The sequence below is a fragment of the Ochotona curzoniae genome, unplaced genomic scaffold (genome assembly GCF_017591425.1).
Source record: "Ochotona curzoniae isolate NIBS_2020 unplaced genomic scaffold, NIBS_Ocur_1.0 contig_43, whole genome shotgun sequence".
Lineage (NCBI taxonomy): Eukaryota > Metazoa > Chordata > Mammalia > Lagomorpha > Ochotonidae > Ochotona > Ochotona curzoniae.
Genome location: NW_024466218.1, coordinates 23,530,206 through 23,550,365, shown reverse-complemented (window position 1 = coordinate 23,550,365; position 20,160 = coordinate 23,530,206). Strand labels below are relative to the sequence as shown.

Below are 20,160 nucleotides of genomic sequence, written 5' to 3'. Positions count from 1 at the left end.
CAAGTAATGATTTCTTACTTGGAGGATGTTAATGCTTTAGTTGGGGTTTGATTCAGCAAATATTTGGAATATGTGTCTACCAAAGTTCACACATGAGTTGATTTAGGAGTTCAAAGAAAGGAGATAAAACTATAACTCCCCTCTTGAAGCTTATATTTTAGTGTAGAGACAAAGGATTACAAAATAAAATCACTACATATACGACTATGAAAGTCATGGAGAAAATGAATGAAAAAACGGCAAAGCATCTGGTAAAGATAAAGAAAGGTTAAATGCATGGTGACCTTTCAGCCAATATTTAATAGAAGTTAGGGAACGATCAGCATGAATCTCTAAGGCGCAACGTTCTAGGAAGACTAAATAGCACATGAGTAGGTCTCCTCGGATAAGGATTCTCCACACATTCAGGAAACATCAGGAAACAAGCATGATGGGAGAGAAGTGAGCAAACAGGAAAATGGCAAGGTGGCAGAAGAGGTTAGGAAGTTAGAACAAGTGCAGGCAGAAATTCTGCTAACTCTCTAGTAGTGGGGATCACTAGATGGTTTTAAAACAGAGTCTAACTTAAATTTTACAAAGCTCACACCTAATGCAACAGTTCACATGAAAACTGGCTTGGTGATAAAGGAAGGATAAGTAGTAATATAATTCAATATATTTTATTTGATTTTGTGTTCTGAAAATTAAAATATTAAATTAGGAATAATAAAGTTTGGCATGTATTCTGCCTAGCAGTCAGCTCAAAATATTAAATTTTTAGCCAATTTTTTGTGCCATTTTACAGTAAATACTTGATAGCACGTTAGTCCAGGATTGATGTTATGTTTTGATAAACCCACACTGATTTGATGATGATCAGATACAGGGTATGAAAAGAGAGGGGTGGATTTGAAATCATTTCCCAAACATTTTAGCCTGATTAGCTAATATAATGAAGATTTTAATGAATTTGGTAAAATGTCAGTATGATAAAATTTTAAGAAGAGGAGTTGAGGTTTAAAAGAGTTGTTCATGAGTTTAGGTGCCCAGAGGACATCTTAAGTAATTATGGGGGAAGTTGGATATATGAGTCTGAATTTCAAATAAGTTAGGATTTGAGATCCAAATTTGAAAATAAAATCAAGAAGAGGATGAAAAGAGATTTCCAAGGTCTGAGTCCTCCGGCAATCCAATATTCACAGATCACAGAACTCACGCATGAAAATGAAGAACGCCTGACAATTAATAGCCAGAGGAACTGGAATTGACACAGTAGTCAAAATTATAGCAACTAAGTGAAGAATATATTTTGGGACTAGAACCTCAGCATAGCCGGTTAATTCTTTGCACCAGGATCCCACATGGGTACTGGTTTGAGTCTAAACTGCTCCACTTCTGATCCAGATTTCTGCCAACAGTTTGGGAAAGCAGTGGAGGATGACCCAAGTGCTTGGGCCGCTGCACCCACGTAGGAGACTGGAAGAAACTCCTGGCTCCCAGCTTCAGACCAGTCTAGTTCTGACCATTACCACTGTCTAGAGAGGTTTGCTATAATCAAGAGGACAAAATGAAGAGGGAAGGGTGTGGAAATGAGGCCAAAGAATGACAACTGAATTTGACTCACTATAAACATGACAATGAGTAATGTTGACAAAGACAATGGTCTGTTCATGTGAAGGGGTACTAAAAATGGTACAGACAATTGATATTTGGGCTTGGAAGAAGTATTCCTTTTGAAGAAGCAAAAGATATGGCATAATAAGGATGAAAGTATGAATAGTTATGAGAAACTAAACATGTAGTCAAAAATAGCAACTTCTTTTTCTTCTTATCATCACCAACATCAGCACTACCACCTTTCAGCTTGGAACATTCATCATTTCTGAAATCAAACTGATCAAAGACCTTCCATTTTGCTTATCGGCACTGAGTGCTGCAGTAGTTACACTGGATCCTCTTAGCTCTCATATCTGGAAAATTAATCTTCTCTCTCTTTTTTTTAATTCTAGCAGACAGGTATTGTTTCTGTTTTATACATGATTGCACCCAGAAAGTTGCAATCAACTGAACAGTAGGACCATTTACAATATAGCCAATTGGATTTCATTGGCATATATAATTTTAAATCATAGGCTGCAGGAACTATACTTTGACTTGTATATAGCTTGGGGATCCTTCTCCATTCAAAGGATCTTGAAAGGTATTATGTGTAGGCCTATATGTATAAATTCATTGTATTTAACATAAGGGCATTCATATTTTTAGCAACAGACTGAGTGGCCTGAACCGTATTTCAAGAAGATAACTGCAGACAACGAGGAGGGTGGATAAAATGATGAGACTACTTTGCCAGAGATCAGGTAAATGGTGATGAAAGGAACAGAATGAAAAGGGCACAGCTGAGCTATGGCTGAAGTCGCCCTGACAAGGCTTAGTGATTTACGGCAGTACTGTAAGCTGGGAAGCTGTAATATATGATATTTGGACTTTTTCCCTGGTCAACCCAGTGGAAAATTGTAACAGAAACCAAGGAAATGATAGTTAAAGATGATACAAAAAAATACTGTTTGTTGCACATTTAAGGCATCTCCAAGATAGCTGTGCAAATGTGTGAAGATTACGGGACAAGAATGACTATTTCTAGTATTCAAAACTTCACTCGTTGATAGCTAAGTAACTTATGAAGCACCATAAGGTTACATCATTTCAGAGATAAAAGAAGTCCATCTTTCTGACAGCGAATGATCTTGTTGAGCCTAAAGCTGTGTGTGTATGCCTATTTCTTTCATTCTATTCTAAAAAAAAAAAAACCTTTAAAAAATGTACTTTAAGTATTTCTTCCAACTAAGGAGGAAAGAATGTGGAGACCCAGCATGAAAAGCGGTGCAATGTGGCACCTTTTCCTTCTACCACAGCAGCACTCTGTGCTTGCCACCATTCTGCAAGTCCAAACCACACAGGGTATTTTCAAACATTCAAGGGAAATGTGTTACCAAAAAAAATATATATATATGCAGGGATTTCAAACATTTTAGCATGAAAATCAACTGCTACATACATTTTCCAGAAATATTTGAAATCCCTTTCTCTTGTCTCTTTTAAATACAGAGGGTTTCCTACAGATCTATGTGTTTAAAGACCTCACGTGTGGGTGAATAAATGATTAGAACAAAATCTCTTCTTCCCCTCAAATAGAACTTACCCAACACCTATCCTTAGACTTAAATTGAATCTCACAGTTTCAGTATGATGGAAAAGTATGTGAGTAAAAATGTCAAGGGAAAAAACTCAAAACGGAAGTTGGAAAACAGATAAATACAGATCACTTTTGCCTAGTCAATCAATAATAGTCTCCCAGTAACAGTTCATTGAAATATTCACAAAACAGCTTGGGATAAATTATTGACATTCTGTGACCTTTCTACATGCAGTACAATTTAATCCCAGAGTTTCAATTTAAATACAGGACTTGTAACGTTAATACTATTGTTTCTTATTTGTTCAAGAGTAAAGGTTACAGAATCAGTATTATGGCATAATGGGTAAAGCCCTTTCCTGCAATACCTGTATCCCATATGGAGAACATTTTTCATCCTTGCTGCTCCACTTCTCATTCAGCTTCCCACTGATGGCTTGGGAAAGCAGCAAGAGAAGGCCCAAGTCCTTGCACCCCTGCACCCATCTGGACAACCTAGATGAAGATCCTAATCTTGACCTAGCCAACTCCTGGCCATTACAACTAACGGGGCAGGAACTAGTGGATGAAAGACCTCTCTTTTTTACTCTTTTTTCCATAACTTGTCAGATAAAAAAGAAAGTCAACAAAAGTACCAACTGTGGTTCAGGAAGGTTTTGTAATTTTCTGGAGACCACAAGATGTTCAGGGCAGAAATGAGATTACAAACAGGCTACAGTGATGCTTCCATACCCAGATCTACTAATGTAGCATTTACTGCTGCCTCTTGTTTAACATTTTGAAATCTGAGGAAGCAAAAAACAAATGGTATCATATTTTGGTATTCTTGGCTTTTTGGAAGAAGTCATTTAAAGAGTTTAATTTGCGTGTATGAAGAGTTCTTTTAAAAACCACACATCCCCAACCACTACTGAATGAAGGACACAGAGTGCAAGTGCGCATGGCCCCAAGATCTAAGCCCACAGTGGGGACTTAGCGGGATGGTGGAGAAAGTTGTGTTTTATTGACTGTACATACCTGTTATCACCTTCTCTGGAAAAAAAGACTGTGAAGGTTTGGATGTTCCCTTTTGCTTCTGCAGGTGGGCGCCAGCTAAGACGAACAAATCGACTGGAAACCAACACAGGGACCACATCTCTGGGAGCAGAAGGGAGGATACTGGAGCTGGGGATAGCTGAGGAGAAAGGAGAAGAGATAGTCAGAGGCATGAGTGCCACAGCAGAGCTGGACTTATTCACTACAATAGCCATGATAGGATCACACAGGCCCTGAAGGAAAACATGGAAAATGAGAAAAGGCACACAATAAGTGGAATCACAAGTACTCAAAACTTTGTAGGTTTTAACAGGACCTGGTTGACACTGTACATAGTTCCACCTCATATTTACCCAGTTTCTGTTAGACAGGGAATCCATGACAATTAAAAAATAAAGTGCATTTAGTTAAGAATGAGGGAAATACATTTGGATGATTTCTAGCATTAAAAATCAGATGAGTTCCAGAAATAGCTTGTTTGATAAGCTTAGATAATATGATTTAGATTGGCAAGGAGATCGTATGCACCATGACTTTAAGTGTGATAACAACGTCTTGGCAAGACATTTATCAGCGATATGAAGCACAGCAAAATTATTTAAATAATTAATTATATATTTCCCTTCGTGCTTTTGGAATGAGGCAAGAGTTGAATATGTACGTAAATGAGAAAGTAAATGCATGTATCTGTATTTGAAGTAAAAAAATACATAACATAAACTTAAGACATATGAAACATAAGCCATGGTTTACAGTGAATATTTTATAAAAGTCCAGAATAAAAGGAAGACTCCAAAAAAACTGATGCTGGACTTTCTTCCATTCTCTACACCTACAATGTCAGGATACATTTAAGCAGCAGAAGGATGGACTGTGACTTTTGTCAAAGGACTATACAACTGTAATAATATGGGGGAACAACATTTGGGGGCTTCGGGGCTTGAAGGGGACATTCTTTTGCCAATCATGAAAAATTGAAAAACATAATAAAATTCTAAAAATATAATTTATCAACTTTCTCAAGCATTAAAAAAAAAGAGCTGAGTGTTGTGATTTCAATGAGATTTACATAGTCTTTTTGAGGTCCCTCATAATTTAGAAAAAATATGATGAAATAGTTTTAATAAATGTTGAGGCTATCTAATTTCTGACAAAATGGAAATATATACAATGCCATTCTTCCTAAAATGAGAATTTTTTAACTTGGCTGATTATTTAAAATATTAGTTCAATACTTAAAATGTTTTTCAGTAGAGAAGACATTCAAATAATTTTATATAAACATTAGCAAAACTGTAATTTAAAACTTAATCCGATAAAAACCGCCAACATTTTCTAACATAGCCTGAACCTCAAGCTGTTTATAAATCCCTTACATATGATTTGACATTACTCAGCTTGTTGACACTGTTTTTTCACACAACTGGAAGCAGTGTGTGTATGTGTTATTTTAAGATAACAGAAAATTAAAAGCAGCAAACTAAAATTTGCCAGGAGCTAAAAAAAAAAGGTAGACGTTCTTACAGATTTCCTGTTGGTAAAGGAGATGACAGAAAAAAAAATCTACAAGATATTAAGATACATAACTGCACTGCGCTTGTAGAGTATCCCTGTAGTTTTAACAAACTCATCAATTATTATTCACAGGAAGAACAATAAAATATGGAAGATTGGCAGCAAGTTAGTCAATCTTTGCAGCAAAATCATGTGGGAAGTGGGAAAGATCGGTGTCTGGATAGGCAGTGTTGCTCTCACAAATGTGGATGACATTAAATGTCTTGGTCAAATTCTATTCCTCCAGCCGATGTGCATACATCAAATCAGTGTGACCCAGAACCTCGTATTTCCCCCTTCCTCTCTGACAATTGCTGTTGTTTTTGCCCCTTCCTTTCCACCAACCTGACCTGCAGCCCTATTCCTGATAATCTTCTCCATCCTGGACTCTACATTCCCCTTTGAGGCCACAGACAGTGGTGAGTTACTTTATAAAGTCCTATGAAGTGATGAACTACCGACTTGGTTATCACTGTGGGGAAACCAAGGGTAACCCTATGGAGATCTTAGGACAAGCCTCACAGTCACTCATACATCCCTAAGGGAAGGAAGTAGATTGGCATGTTTACCCAGTCACACCTCTGTAACCATGAGCTGAATGTTTAAAACCGTTCAAAGAGTGAGTATCTCATTGAAAATAAGATTCATCCTGAAGATCACTAAGAGAAATATTTAAACAAATCTAAGTATCTGTCAGGGCCCATGCAATGACTCAACGGGCTAATCCTCCACCTCAAGTGTCACTATCCCATTATAGACTCTGGTTTGTGTCCTGACTTGGCTGTGGCTCAGCTCAGCCTCAGCCATGGCAGGCACAAAGGAATGAACCAGCATGGATGAGCTCTTAGTCTCTGTCTCCTTCTCTTTGCCAATCTGCCTTTCCAGAAATAAACAAACACACACAAATGAATAAGTCTTTAAAAATTTGTGTCATACTGACAAAAATTTAAAGAGGGTTTTGCCTCTATTGGTCAATGTATGGAACTCTCAAACACTCTTAGGGGACTTCTGCCTAAGGAGCTGATTTTTAGGAATCAATTTGCAAAAACTGATTTTTTTAATCAATGTAAACATATTCATAATTTTTGGCAAAACATTCTCATTTCCACAAATTTGCTATTTAAAAAATATCAAACCCTTCCTTAATTCACACTATCTATCTGAAATCACAGACATCACACATGCTCAGGTTGTAATCAATTTATCACTCAGTTTATTAACGAAAGTGAAAAGTCCGAAATTTTAGATTTTTTTCTACCATGATTTCAGAATTCTCAAGAAGTTAGCAAATAAGTTTGAGAAGGACTGTTGTTTTCAAACCTCTTTTCTCCAAGAAGTCCTTATTCATTCAAGACATCATCACTGAAATGAATGAGCATCTGCACTTTTCCAGAAATTGCCAAGAGGGCACCATGCTTTGTATAGGACACTCCTGTCTCTAGGCTTCTGGGAGGGCAAATTCAGAACAGAGTTAATCCTGGACTCCTTAGCTCTATTTACACAGTTGTTATATGAAAAGGAGGGATGTTTGATACAAAGCAATGGCTTCTTACATTTTGGGGGGAATTAATTTTGTTCTTATTAATCCTTTATGCTTTCTCTCTTAAAAAAAAAATCTTGTCTTCAAATAAGGTCTCAATAAAAAACCAATCAGGACTTTCTTTCTTTGCCCTGGGAAGCCTAATCTCCTCTCTGGCCCTAATCTCTCTGGTCCATTACCGTTGCCATGGTTACAGCTTCTTTATCTGTTGGCATGGAGAAGAGGAGGCAGAGTTGACACATATATCAACATGGTCCTTTTATTTAAGAATGTTTTAAATACTTTTGTCATAGAAAAATTCAGGAAAAGATTATTTCTTAAGTAATGGAAATTCAAATTATAGTTTTAAATTTTTAAAATATCATTTTGGTTATGACCAATGCTATAGTCTTGATAATAATTGTGTTATTGGGTTAAATTTTTCCATAAAGTCACAATCCTTCCACTAAGACCTTTTTTTCTTGTAGATTTTTATTATATGGTCATTATGGACATTGGTTTCACCTTAAACTTATGAATAGGAAGCAATCTTCATTCTCTACAAGGAATATGAAAGATAAAATGTATTCATAAAAACAGAAACACTCAATTCACATTAAACCTCAAGGCGACAGACGTATTTTATTGTCAAATTCCTTGTGTCTCCAAGTAAAACACTATACTATGAATGCGGCCTACAAGCCAAGTAGCTGCTCTATTTGCTTCATGTCCTTTCTGATGGGAAGATATTTTTCAAATGTAAGTAGATTCAATGCCCGAACGACAGGAAAACTCACTAGTCCTATGGAAAGCATCTGTTTTCCTTTATTTTCCTTTCGCTGTTGTTCTCCTGACAAACAAAAGTATTTTATTCTCTATGAAGCAACGATGTAAAACTTAAACTTTCAGTAGAAAATGCAAAACATTCTCTTTGAAGTATGTCTAATTAGCTCAAGTAATGAAAAAGATTTTCTGCAATCTTATATCACTTTCCTTTCAGAGAATCATGGGCTTTGACATGAAATGAACATAATAATATTGAAATGTGGAATCTCCAAAACATAGCAACTTGGAAACATTTCACATTTGAAATTAGGATGAAATAAAATATACTGAATAAATATAACAAAATCAAAATATAAACAACATAAAAATATGACAAAATAACTGACTGGGCTATTACACAAAAATGAATAGGCAATATCCATTAAATATTTGTCAAATACTGTTACTGATTTTTGTCTTTAGAAGACTGAATTAATTTGAGAACACATGGCATGCCCATGTGAGACAAATAAAAAATGTGAAACACTTTTGCTTGCAAATTAATTTCATTTTAAGTTTCTACTAGGCTAGTTGTTTAGATATGAGAACACACTTTCTCACTAACCATTTCTATTTTTTTCTTATCACCTACTTATTTTATACTACTGATGAATTCGTATAGTAATTGTGTTATGAAATGGGATCATTCATTGTCTGAACTTTGGTGAAATGAATCAATAAAACCCATTCATTAATCCATTTGATATTCATTGGCCAAGGCACTTTGGTTTTACACTTTATTAAAGTATGAGCAAAGTCTATAAAGTGTGTAAGACTTCTATCTCCAAATCATAGTGTGTACCACTCACACTGCAAGCATTCAATAAATTCATGCAGAATTAAATCAATGAAGATTCCTGAAAAATTGTGGTATTAAGCTGTCAATAGCTAGAGATTTCCCTTTCAGAAATTTATAAAGAGGGTATTTCAATGCATATACTAGGAAACGACTGAGTTATTATCACAAGTTAGTTATGTTAATGACCGTTAATCTATTAAATTACAAAGTGTATCAAATACAACAACCACCACCTCATGAGATCAAGAGCATTTATGTATAAGGCAAAAAATCTTTCATTTTGAGCCAAACAGAGAAGGGGAAACACATAGCAGCCTGCTCTGACATTCAACTATGTACTAAACAAGGTAGAAGGTATGCTTATATATCAACAGTTCCTAAGGGAATGAATGCTTGCATTAAGAATCAAACAAGCAGCCTGTGAATTTGGTTTGGACTCCTTATGTTTCCAGCAGAGAACCTAGGGGGTCTGTTATCAGAAGTAGGATTCTCTTCCCAGGGCCACACATCAAAGGACATTGCCAGGTGATAGTGGTATGCTAAGGAGAATTTCTTACAGCCATCCAAAGATAAGCTGAGAAACGAATTCTCAGAAGCATCTTCACTTCAGCAAATACATCACTCTCAGAGTTTGAGGTCTTTTCAGATAAAAAGTGGGAAGAAATTATCTGGTAAGCTAGTCCACCAACCTGAGTAACTAAAGGGTTTTATGCTTAGATACGTAGATTTGTAGAATGCAAATTTTCTGCATGTATTACACTTAGAGCAACTTCCCTGTTTCCATGCTACTTGTTTAGGAAAGTGTCTGTTAAAGAGTTTATTTGCAATGGAGCAAGGTTACAGGAAGCTTGGGAGAGGACTGTGATACCATAGGTGGGTCAAGTTGATTTCAAAAGTATTCAGATGGTGGAGATGCTGGAATCCCACTATGACACATGGTGAGCATGTAACTTACCAAGATATCTTGCTTCTCTGAACCTTGGGTTTCATATTTGAAAGCTAATCCATAATATGTAATGCACAGAGCTGGCAAGTGACTATGAAAGGAAAAATCTATATTGTTGGTAGCACTTAGCATATGATTTTATATTGAATAAGAAGTTACTGTCATTTTCCCTCTAACTTTAGATTCAGAGAGATTTAGAAAATACATATATATTGGTTTTTCCAGATGAATATCTTGCCTTACTGAAGATCCAGGAGCCCTAATGGAAAGTCACTGGGAAGTAACATACAACTTGGGGAGATATACGTATATTATAGATAGATAGATTATAATCCACAATTTTATGTCCTTTTAAAAAAAATCCACCTCACATGCGACCCTACAAGAGTTTCCTCTGTTTCAGGTTTCTTTTTTTAATGTCTCAATATTATTTTTTAACTCACCATTGTGCTCTCTTCAGCTGTCACTGTTCCAAGGCTCTGTGAAGCCACCTTTAATCACCCTTCTCATCAATGTCTCTTTCCGGCATCTCCCCCACTGCACAAGAGCTGTGCTTCAACATGATACCCAGTTGCTTTTGTTTCCATCCCTTCCCTTGAGAGATTGCCATTGAATTCTTTGTCAGTGTTTACCCCTTCTCCATGCCCAGAGACCACAAACTTGCCATTTCAATCATCCCCCTGTCACTGGGTTTCCTCTTGGGATAAAGACTGACAAACTGTGACATCTCCCTTCCCATCCCTCAATTGCATTTAGCATCCTTCACCTCATCCCAGCCATATGGTGCTTTGTCCCAGGCTGCCATGCAATCCTGCTCTTTGTCCATCAAGAACATCTGAAGAACATACACATTGCTGATTTAGACCAGTACAACAGGCTTTATGAAGCGGTGCTTTTCTATGCAATTTCTTACAGTAATGAGATATTGCTGAAATCAAACAGTTGACAAGTTGTGGAATTAAAAATGAACAATGTACTCAGTGATAGGGAGTCTAGTTTTTCTTCCTTTCTTCATTTTCTCTTTCCTTCTTCAGTGTATTTAAATAACTTTGCAATGAGAAACTCAATTCCATGGACTTTAGAAAAAATAAAGCTTAGGAAAAAAAATCAAGTGTTCAAAATTACCTTTTTGAGTGACGCAAGCACATTTAAGAAGTGCTTTCACTGTTTTAGATTGCCAAGTAACTCAATAAAGCAGGGTCTTATACTTCATGCTTAGTCAAATCTACTATTGACAAATTTCCAAATCTGTGCATGTAACTGAAAATATATTGTAAAATAATTCTCATTGGGTGTGATATAAAGGTAGCTGTGAAAAGTGGTCAAGTGATAGGGTAGTTTTAACTTTGTGAGATCGCTCTGAATCTCAGAGTTCAAAAAGAACAGGCTCCCTACACCCTATGTTTCACTTGGAAGGAACGGTGGTGGGTGTGTGAGAAGGCACCAGCAAAAAATGATTTGGCCACGAGGGTCCAGGGGTTAGTGAGCATCTGCTTGCAGCAGCCTGGGTTCCATGTCATTGCTAGCTATCCTCCATTTTACAGCCACTGAAGCAAATTAAAGAGACGGAAGGAGAACATAAAACAAAAATATTATTACTTACTCCAATTAAGTTTAGAAACATGCAGCTTTATGGCAGTGCAATGGCTATAGAACAACAGAAGCTAGATAGTGCATGTCGCATGGTGAGGAAGAGAGGGACAAAATCGGAAGCTCGCTCTCTACTCTGGTCCCCTAGCTGAGTAGTGGAGTTAGGAGTACATAGTTGTATAATCAAAGCTTCTATTACTCATGCAAGCTCATTTTACAGCTTATGGATAAATAGTTCAGTGAGGAAAATCATAGTAAGACTGTAAACTGTTAAACAGGATTACTGGCCTGAACCAAGCACCGAAACTTAAAAAATCCATGAAGTGGGTGAACAAAAGAACAGCTGCCAGAGGTGGCTGATGAAATAGAAAAACACTGATAATCATGAATCATGGTTGTGCAAATGTAACTATACTGCTTTTAAATAGAAAATTTACACAGAGAAGGCTTTTCAAAAGTCTCATTTTCAAAAATTTTCAGAAATTTTTAGTGTGTTACATACTAAAGACCTTTGACTTACCATTGGTAAATTAACCAAGTAATTCAAAACATAATACAGGATTTAGAAAACTATGAAAGAGAAGCTATGGCTATTCATAGACCAGATAAACGTATTTTCAGCTTAACTCCTTGTTGCAATTATAGCTAGGAAGAATTTTGTAACAAGATACTGAGAATGAATAACTTCTTTTGCAAGGAGCATGAAAAGAATCCTGGAATTAGGACTAGGAAATAAGGCTTACTATTATTTCAATGTTTTTGTTCTCTCAAAACTCATATTGAAACTTAATCCCCAGGGCCCCTTGGTTAAGAGTTGTGGCCTTTGGTATGCAAACACATCCCAAGATGCTCTTCAGCAGGATCTTGGAGGATGGAGCTCACCCTGGAACAGTTAATATGTGAGCAAATAGCATCTGGGGAAAGGTTACTTAATCCTGAAACCACTAACAAGGTTTATTCATGCATGGAAAAAATGTCCCAACTTCCAGTGCTTAGTCATGAACAGAAATAGCAGTATTTCCCATCTCTGCCTTTTTTGTCTCTTTTTTTCTTTCTTTCCTTTCCTGCTTTTGAAAGATCCACTCTCCAACTTAAATAGTAATAACTGTGCCTTGCTCCATACAGGCTAACCTAGCCAAATGACTCAGATGGATTTCTGTCAAATAAAAACAACACACGTTTATTTCTCACGTTCTGCACACTGACAAATTCCACATCAGGTTATCAGCAGATCCGCTCTCTGATGCGACCCTCACAGAAGGTTTTCTTTTGCAGCATCTGTGCATGGTGGAATGGGCAAGGTAGCCCCTTTTAATCTTTGTTTTAAGGATACTAACCTAATTCTTGAGGTCAAAGTCCTCATGAATTATTACTTTAAAGATGTCCCAACCTTTTAATCCTATCACTGGAATTACACTTCACTATGAATGTTGGAGGGACACAAGTAGCTAATTGATTCTAATAACAGAATAATGGACAACATGATTCAACATGAGACTAAAATAAAGCAATTTTTGTGCCAGTTACTTTGTATTAAATGAGTACATCATGAGACTCAAATTTGTCAACTTATTCCAAAATCAAAACATGAAAATAATTTTTTTATAATCACAAAAGCACAAAATGTAAGTTTTAGTCATGAAATACTCTAAAGTCAGTTGTAGACAAATCCTGAAAATATAGAGCTAAGCAAAATGCACCAGTGCCTGTCCTGATCATTATAACATTGTAGCAAAACCTTGGAATTTTTGTATTAATCAAAAAACATACCTTGCTCTTGTACAGTAAGTTTAATAGTGATTGGAACAAGTCAAGGAGAGGTTGATGTATATTTTCTATTGAAATAGAAAGGGTTTGTTACTCATTTTCATATTATTTGAAAACGAGAGGGACAGAATCTTCCACCTGTTGGATAACTATCCAAAGGCCAACGGCAGCCAAAGCTAGGTTAGGCTGAAGTCAGCAATCTAAAATTCGATTTGAATTTCCCATGTGGGTTAAGGTAATATAACCACTTGAGCTACCACCTGCTCCTTCCTACAGTTTACAATAACAGAAAGCTGGACAGTAACACAAGAAGCCAGGACTCAATCAGGCACTCTGAGATGGAATTAAGGCATCCCGAGCAGTGATTTCTCTGCTGAGCCACATTCTCACACCTCTGGAAGAGTCATTTATATGACTATGACAAAAGCTAGAAGAAATGAAGAAAAATATTGATAAACATGACCATGGAAACAAAAACTTCTGTATGCAACATCACAGATGAGAATGAACCATACATGAAAAGCTGGGATATAATATTCCTGATACGTTTCTTCATCAACACATTGATTATTCAGTAGCATGTTATCTAACTCCATGGTGTTGTAATTTTTTAACACACTTATTGATTTTGTTTTATGGCTTTTCCTGTAATGGAATGTATAGTAGCTGTATAATAGAGACTATAGTACAATGTATTATGCATCTCTACTTCCAAATCAAAGATAAGTGTATCTTGACAATGGGATGCTGGACCTCTTGCCATTGTCTGTACCTGCAATATCTGGATACACTTAAAACAGCAGAATGACAGACTTAAGACTGATTATGAAGGACTATACTACTGTAATAATATGGGAGAAATTAGCCGAGGGGGAGGATTTGGGGAGAGGTATGGGAAATCTCAGGACACATAGAATTATATCACAAAATTGATTTTAAAAAACAAGAAAAACAGAATAGAACAAAAAACTTATTATAAATCAATTACACCAAATAAAAATTGCACTTATATAAGTTTCATTTCAATATCTGATTATTATCTACAGAATCATCACTAATTTATGACAATTAATTCACTATAGCAAATATCAAGATAAAACAATTATCTAGTCTTCACCTTTAAGAATACGACAATTTGTCAGACTTCAAATAGGAAGAAAATAATCTTTTTCACACCTTTGGTTATTTAAAGCAAAAAGTGAATGAACTGCATTGACAAAAACTCAGGGTTATTACCATGTTTATAAATGCATATTTTGACAGAAGAAAAAAATACCTGAATAGAGTTCAGAGCTCAAGGCCATAGATACTGAAGCATTTATAAATTCCTAATTGATTTGGGCTTTTATAACTACTCTGCAAAAATATAGAAGATACGATTGTAGAAGTAAACCTGGCCTCCATTTCTGTCCCTACCACAGCTATGTCCGAACAGAAATCACAATTTGAATTTTAAAGAAATTTAGTTTTTGATGACTAGAACCAGAAAATCAAATTTTTAAAAATTGAAGAGAATTCAAAGGAGATATTTTCTATTCTCTCTGCTACCCATTTATATCATTATAGAGACCACAAGCAACCTCCTTTGTGGTCTTGTTCTCATGCATACAGGTCGGAAACTGGGAATCTGTAGGGCAAAGGTCTTTATTTTGAATACATTCTATGTAATCAATCCATGCTATTCAAAGCAGAATTCATTTATAAATTGCAGCACACTGACTATATGCTTTCTATAATTATTTAGAATCATATTAGGTAACTAACAAAGAGTGAAGTTCAACCACAGTAATCTTCATCTCCCATAATCAACCCATTCATCTTGGAGATGGATATATATTAACTTTACAGTAAAATGCTGACAAATTTTGATACCACTTATCCAAGCTCATGTGGCACGAACATAACCATAAAGTGCAGACATTACAAGATGCTTATATTATTTAACTCCAGGATCTTCTCCAAAACTCACATCCCTGAAAGAGCTGACTAAACTCTCAGGGTGAAAATACATAATTTGAGATAATTGAAAATCAACCCTGATTCTGTAAGTACTGATAATTTTTCTCAGAAAGCACAGAATAAATTCCAAGAAGATCCAAGGTTATCGTTATTTCTTTGGAATGCACCATTTTATTCTGAGTAAATAATTAAAAGAAGAAAGGACAAGGTGAGCTGTTAGATTTAAAATTCTTACTGTGGACAAATGCAATACCTATCATCCATCATCTAGAGATTAGTTTTGGAGGGATGAAAGGACAAAGCACTGTACCCTTCCGTGCAGAACCAAGAGACAAAATATACAGACAGAAGCGGTGGAAACCGCACACAGACAGGAGCCATGGGTGTAAAGGCGTCATGAATCCAAAACTGTACGACTCAGCTGCGCGTTTTCATATCGCCAGACACAACCCAGCTGGATGTGCTGTATAGTTTATTGTAGGGTGGAGTGTATCAGATTCCAACTAAATGTATGCTGCATTATATATTTTTTCAGTGTAGGTAGCAGAAAATAGCTAATAAAATTAAAGGTGATAGAGTGGAAAGACAGTTTTGCTCATTTGCATAATAAATTTACTGAAAACGTATGTAATTATAAGCTGCTTAATGCATAAAAAGAATCTTGGACAGGGATTTCATCAAGCAGGGCACAACTTGTTTTGTACCACAAAACAAACTCATCTGATGCTTGCCTTCGATTGCTGGGAAACACGTTCCCACTGAAAGGAAATTATCTGATTTCATAACCAGGGCTGTTCAGTTTTTCATAAATGTATAACTATGACGCAGATGGAAGAAACAATGATAACTCTGCTGCTGGAAAGCGAAAAAGAAAAGAAATAAAGAGAAATCTTTACACCAATGTCCCCGATGAAAGAACTGAGTAGGCAGAAGACTGCATACAATTTTAGGCGAGTAAAATTTACATATTTCAGCCCATTCCTCAGGCTAGCTCAGGGGTCAAGTATGTTGGTTCACTAAAATACCGGATAGACCTGCAGATAATTGCATCCTAGACATGGCAATTTACAACTCCAGCTAATCCATGAAACCCATTTTAACCATCAATTTAATTTTTTTTTCACCAAAACATTTTCCCATCTCCAGCTATTAGCAGTTCTGACAAACAATGCTGAATCTCACTTTGCACTCACTTTGGTCCATCTGTTCGCTTGCTTGTTTAGTAGCCTCCCGTCTCCTGGCTTTCGGAGGGCAAATACATGCATGGTTGTATAATTTTCCTTTCCTTCTAATTTACATCATTTCACTGTTTTTAGATCACTGGGAGGAAAAAGCAGGAAACCAAAGGGAACTTAAAGAAGATATTGAAACCAATGCAATAACTGACAAGTCAAAAAGCTGTTTCTCTGCTGGAGGATTCACAAGGGACCATGCTGCAGAAAAATCTGACAGGCCCTCACAAAGTGAACTGAAAAGTCTGTTTTTGTTTATCAAGAAAATTAATAGCCTCCTGACTTATTAGTGGACTGCATATTTTCACTCAGAATTTATGTTGCTATGAAATATATTTATAACTTACTATAAAACCACATCTTTAAAAATTTGAGCAGAGCCTTATGTGGTATAGGATACTGGAATTTGTTGTATAAACCCACAGCCACATATCATGTCCTACTTGATTTTATGTATTCTGTTGTTTTTCCCTTTTGCAATCCTTGTCTTGGAAATCTTAATACAATAGCATAACAGCTTAATACATCACACGTTATTAACTTACTTTCCCTTAAGCATATATTAATGTTTATAGAAAATCCATTCTCCTTTGTTGGGTATATTAGTTCATATGCCCGTATTTATTTGAGAAATTGAAAAATTGAGTAGGCCGACTTTAAAAGCATAAGCGTGTGTGTGTGTGTGTCTATATGTACAAACAATATATGGAGAGATTATAAATTCGATTATTTGTGGGTAGGAAAACAATGAGCAAATCCTTTATATTAATCCCAGTGTATGATCGATCTATTTCAGTTCTGAAATTTTGAGGGGTATACTTAATATTAAAGCACCTACATTATTACTTCCTAAAAATCCTTTATTCTGCCCCAGTTTCTTCTAACAAAAATGACACCCAAAAGGAAGCAACATTCTAACATATGACAAGATAATTTCTGGGAAAGGATTCATTTTACTTCTAACAAATTAATCTGAGTTGCACTAAGCAATCAGAAAAAGCTTGTTTAATTCGGATCTTTAACATATGTTTTTCTAATACATATTTTAAAACTGAGCAATCTGGTTTTCCCTGGTTGGAACAGCTATGCACAGAAAACCTATTTAAAGAATATGGAAACAATGAAATTATATAAAACCTTTTATTCTTCTGTGTTATAATCTATCGTCTAGACTAAAAACTTTCTTAAAACACAGTGCATATCTACTGATGCTTCTGTATACACTCACTCATCAACTGCTCGGGTCATTTTTTCCTTCAAGTAGCCTTTAGCTGAGCACACTTGTGTCAGGCACTATCCCAGGGATGGGAGTACAGGCAGCAAGGTAAAGTCTCAGAGTTGTTGGAGTTTGCATCCTTTGTTTGAGTCTTTCTGAATAACAGATTCGATGCACAGACAAGTTGTAGAGACCACTACATTGTAGCTATGGGTTGGCTGTGTTTTGTCCCCCACAGAATTTTTATGCTAGAAGATTAGATCTGATATTAACAGCATGGGGCCAGTGGTCTAACAGTTCCTGAAAAAAATTCATTCCTATTTCAAGGGACTAAGGTTAGGTCTCCTGAGACTTGATTGCTTCTCAAGGATGCTGGTTGTTACACAGTGAAGATGTATAACATTCATTCTACTGGTTGTCTTTCTCCTTTTCTGCTCTGCTGTGGCATTGCCAGGGAACCCTCACTAAAATGCCAGCACTACACTATTTAAACTCTCCAACCAGCAGTCATGGTCCAAATAAATGCACCTGCCTAATGCATTGCCTAGTTTCAAGCATTCCGTTAGAACAGCACAAAACAATGAAAGCACACGGTCACTGTATCATGTGTTTTTGACCTACAAGACATAGATAAGACGCTTGTGGAAATGAGACCTAGATAAAACAGATTCCAGAGGCAAATCACAGCTGCTTCATACCAGTTATGTGTCAAATTACTTCACCTCTCTGAGCCCTAATGTCCTCATATTTGCAATATAAGGATAATAGCAATAGCTATGCTTCTTCAGATTTACTTATTTTTGTTGGAAAGAGATTTATAGAAAGAAGGAGAAACAGATCTTCCATCAGCTGATTCACTCCCCAAATGGCCCCAACAGCTATAGCTTTGCCAGTGTGAAGTCAGGAGCCAGGAATCTGTTCCCCATCCCCTTGGAGGGCATAGAGTCCCAAGGCACTGAGCCATCATGCTCCACTGCTTTCCCAGGCACAATACCTCAGTGTCTCAAGAACCAACTGAGTTGAAATCTGTACACTTTTAGATGGCATAAATTCTAGAAAGCATATTTCAAATTTGGATAAATTACATGTTCACACACAAAAAAGAAATCAGTTACTGGATGGTTCTTACTGGTTGCAACTTCATTAGCACAGGCAAATTAGAAAAAGACTTGCTTTCTCCCTTTCCTCTAATTTTCTCACTATGAAGACTATAACGCTCACTTGCTCTCATTCAGCTGAGGTTTGGACCTGTTTAATGTTGGAAGAAATTGCATTGTTAGAAATAAAATATTCTAGCCTCACGCACCCTGATTTTCCAGTCCCAAGTAAGTGGTTTAGCCTGGAAAAAAAACACAAACCTGGTTTAGCCTGAAAAGATCATCATCAATGGCCTATTCGTTTAATATTTATTTGAAAAGCAAGGTAATATCTATCTATCTGTCTATCTATTAATCCAGAGATTGATATTTCATCTGCTGGTTGACTCACCGCTGATGTCGGACCAGGACAAATGCAGCAACCGAAAACTCCAGCCTAGTCTCCTACTTGTGTTGTATGAATCCCTGTACCTCAATGACACACATTCTTCTGGTGATTTCCCAGGCACAGTATCAGGCAGCTGAATGGGATGTGGAGTAGACAGACAGGAATCAGCCACCACAAGCGATACTGTTGTTGCAGGTGGTAGATTACCAGCCCCATCAATGGTTTCTTTGGATAAGAATTTTAACACGACTCTTCATGTCATCTCTCTGATTTTGATAAAGCACAATTCCCTGGTGATTACATTCAGTGGATGCTACCATAAGGATGCTTTCTGAGAGGCCCTGGGTAGTTTAGATATGCATCTGAGGCATGAGCAGGTCTGCAAAGCTGAGGCATGCGATGCAGTGATGCATGAACATACAGACCACAGAGCACACACAACACTGGGAGCAAGTCCTACTGATGTTGAGAGAGGCTGTCTTCCTAGCACGAGAAAAATGAATATTAAGTGCTCAGTGTTGTATGGTTGTCATGAAAAAATGCAGTAGACAGAATAAATAGAGTTAGGATGATTAAAAGTCATATTTCTTAAGTTGGAGTTATTGGTACTTCTGCAGTATTTAGTAGCTTGTCAGAGCTGCGGCCTTATTTTGTTGCATACCCACAGGCATATCGTTAGTGTCATCTTTGAAATATTCACTAATTCAACGGCAGAATTATAAATTCTCTTCAGTCTAAAAGGTATAGAGCCACCTGTTATTTTGAAAACCTAAACAAATGTATCTAGTGCATGATAAAATTAAGAAAGCTACCAATGTATGAATCAAGATGCTAATTTGCTAGCATACATGCAGAATGATACATTGTACAATTCCGGCAATTATGTCAGAAATCAGTCTAGAGTAATTCATTAACACCTTTTCTTCAGCAAAAGGGAGGAAGCTGACATCTGTAACTAATATTATGATCTATGTTATTTTACATTACATTTTTGATTTTATGAAGAGTAGGCAACCATAAGATAATTTGAATAGCTAATTATTAAAATACTCAGATCT

General features: G+C 36.4%; 1 protein-coding gene across 1 annotated transcript in view; it reads right to left on the bottom strand.

The window, feature by feature from the left end:
* The window catches only part of DCC (DCC netrin 1 receptor), an 891,673-nt gene that overhangs the window by 251,409 nt on the left and 620,104 nt on the right, over window positions 1-20,160 (bottom strand). Inside the window, exon 8 of the mRNA XM_040984736.1 lies at window positions 4,193-4,349. Within this exon, the coding sequence (XP_040840670.1) occupies window positions 4,193-4,349 (157 nt within the window). The remainder of the gene's footprint in view (window positions 1-4,192; window positions 4,350-20,160) is intronic.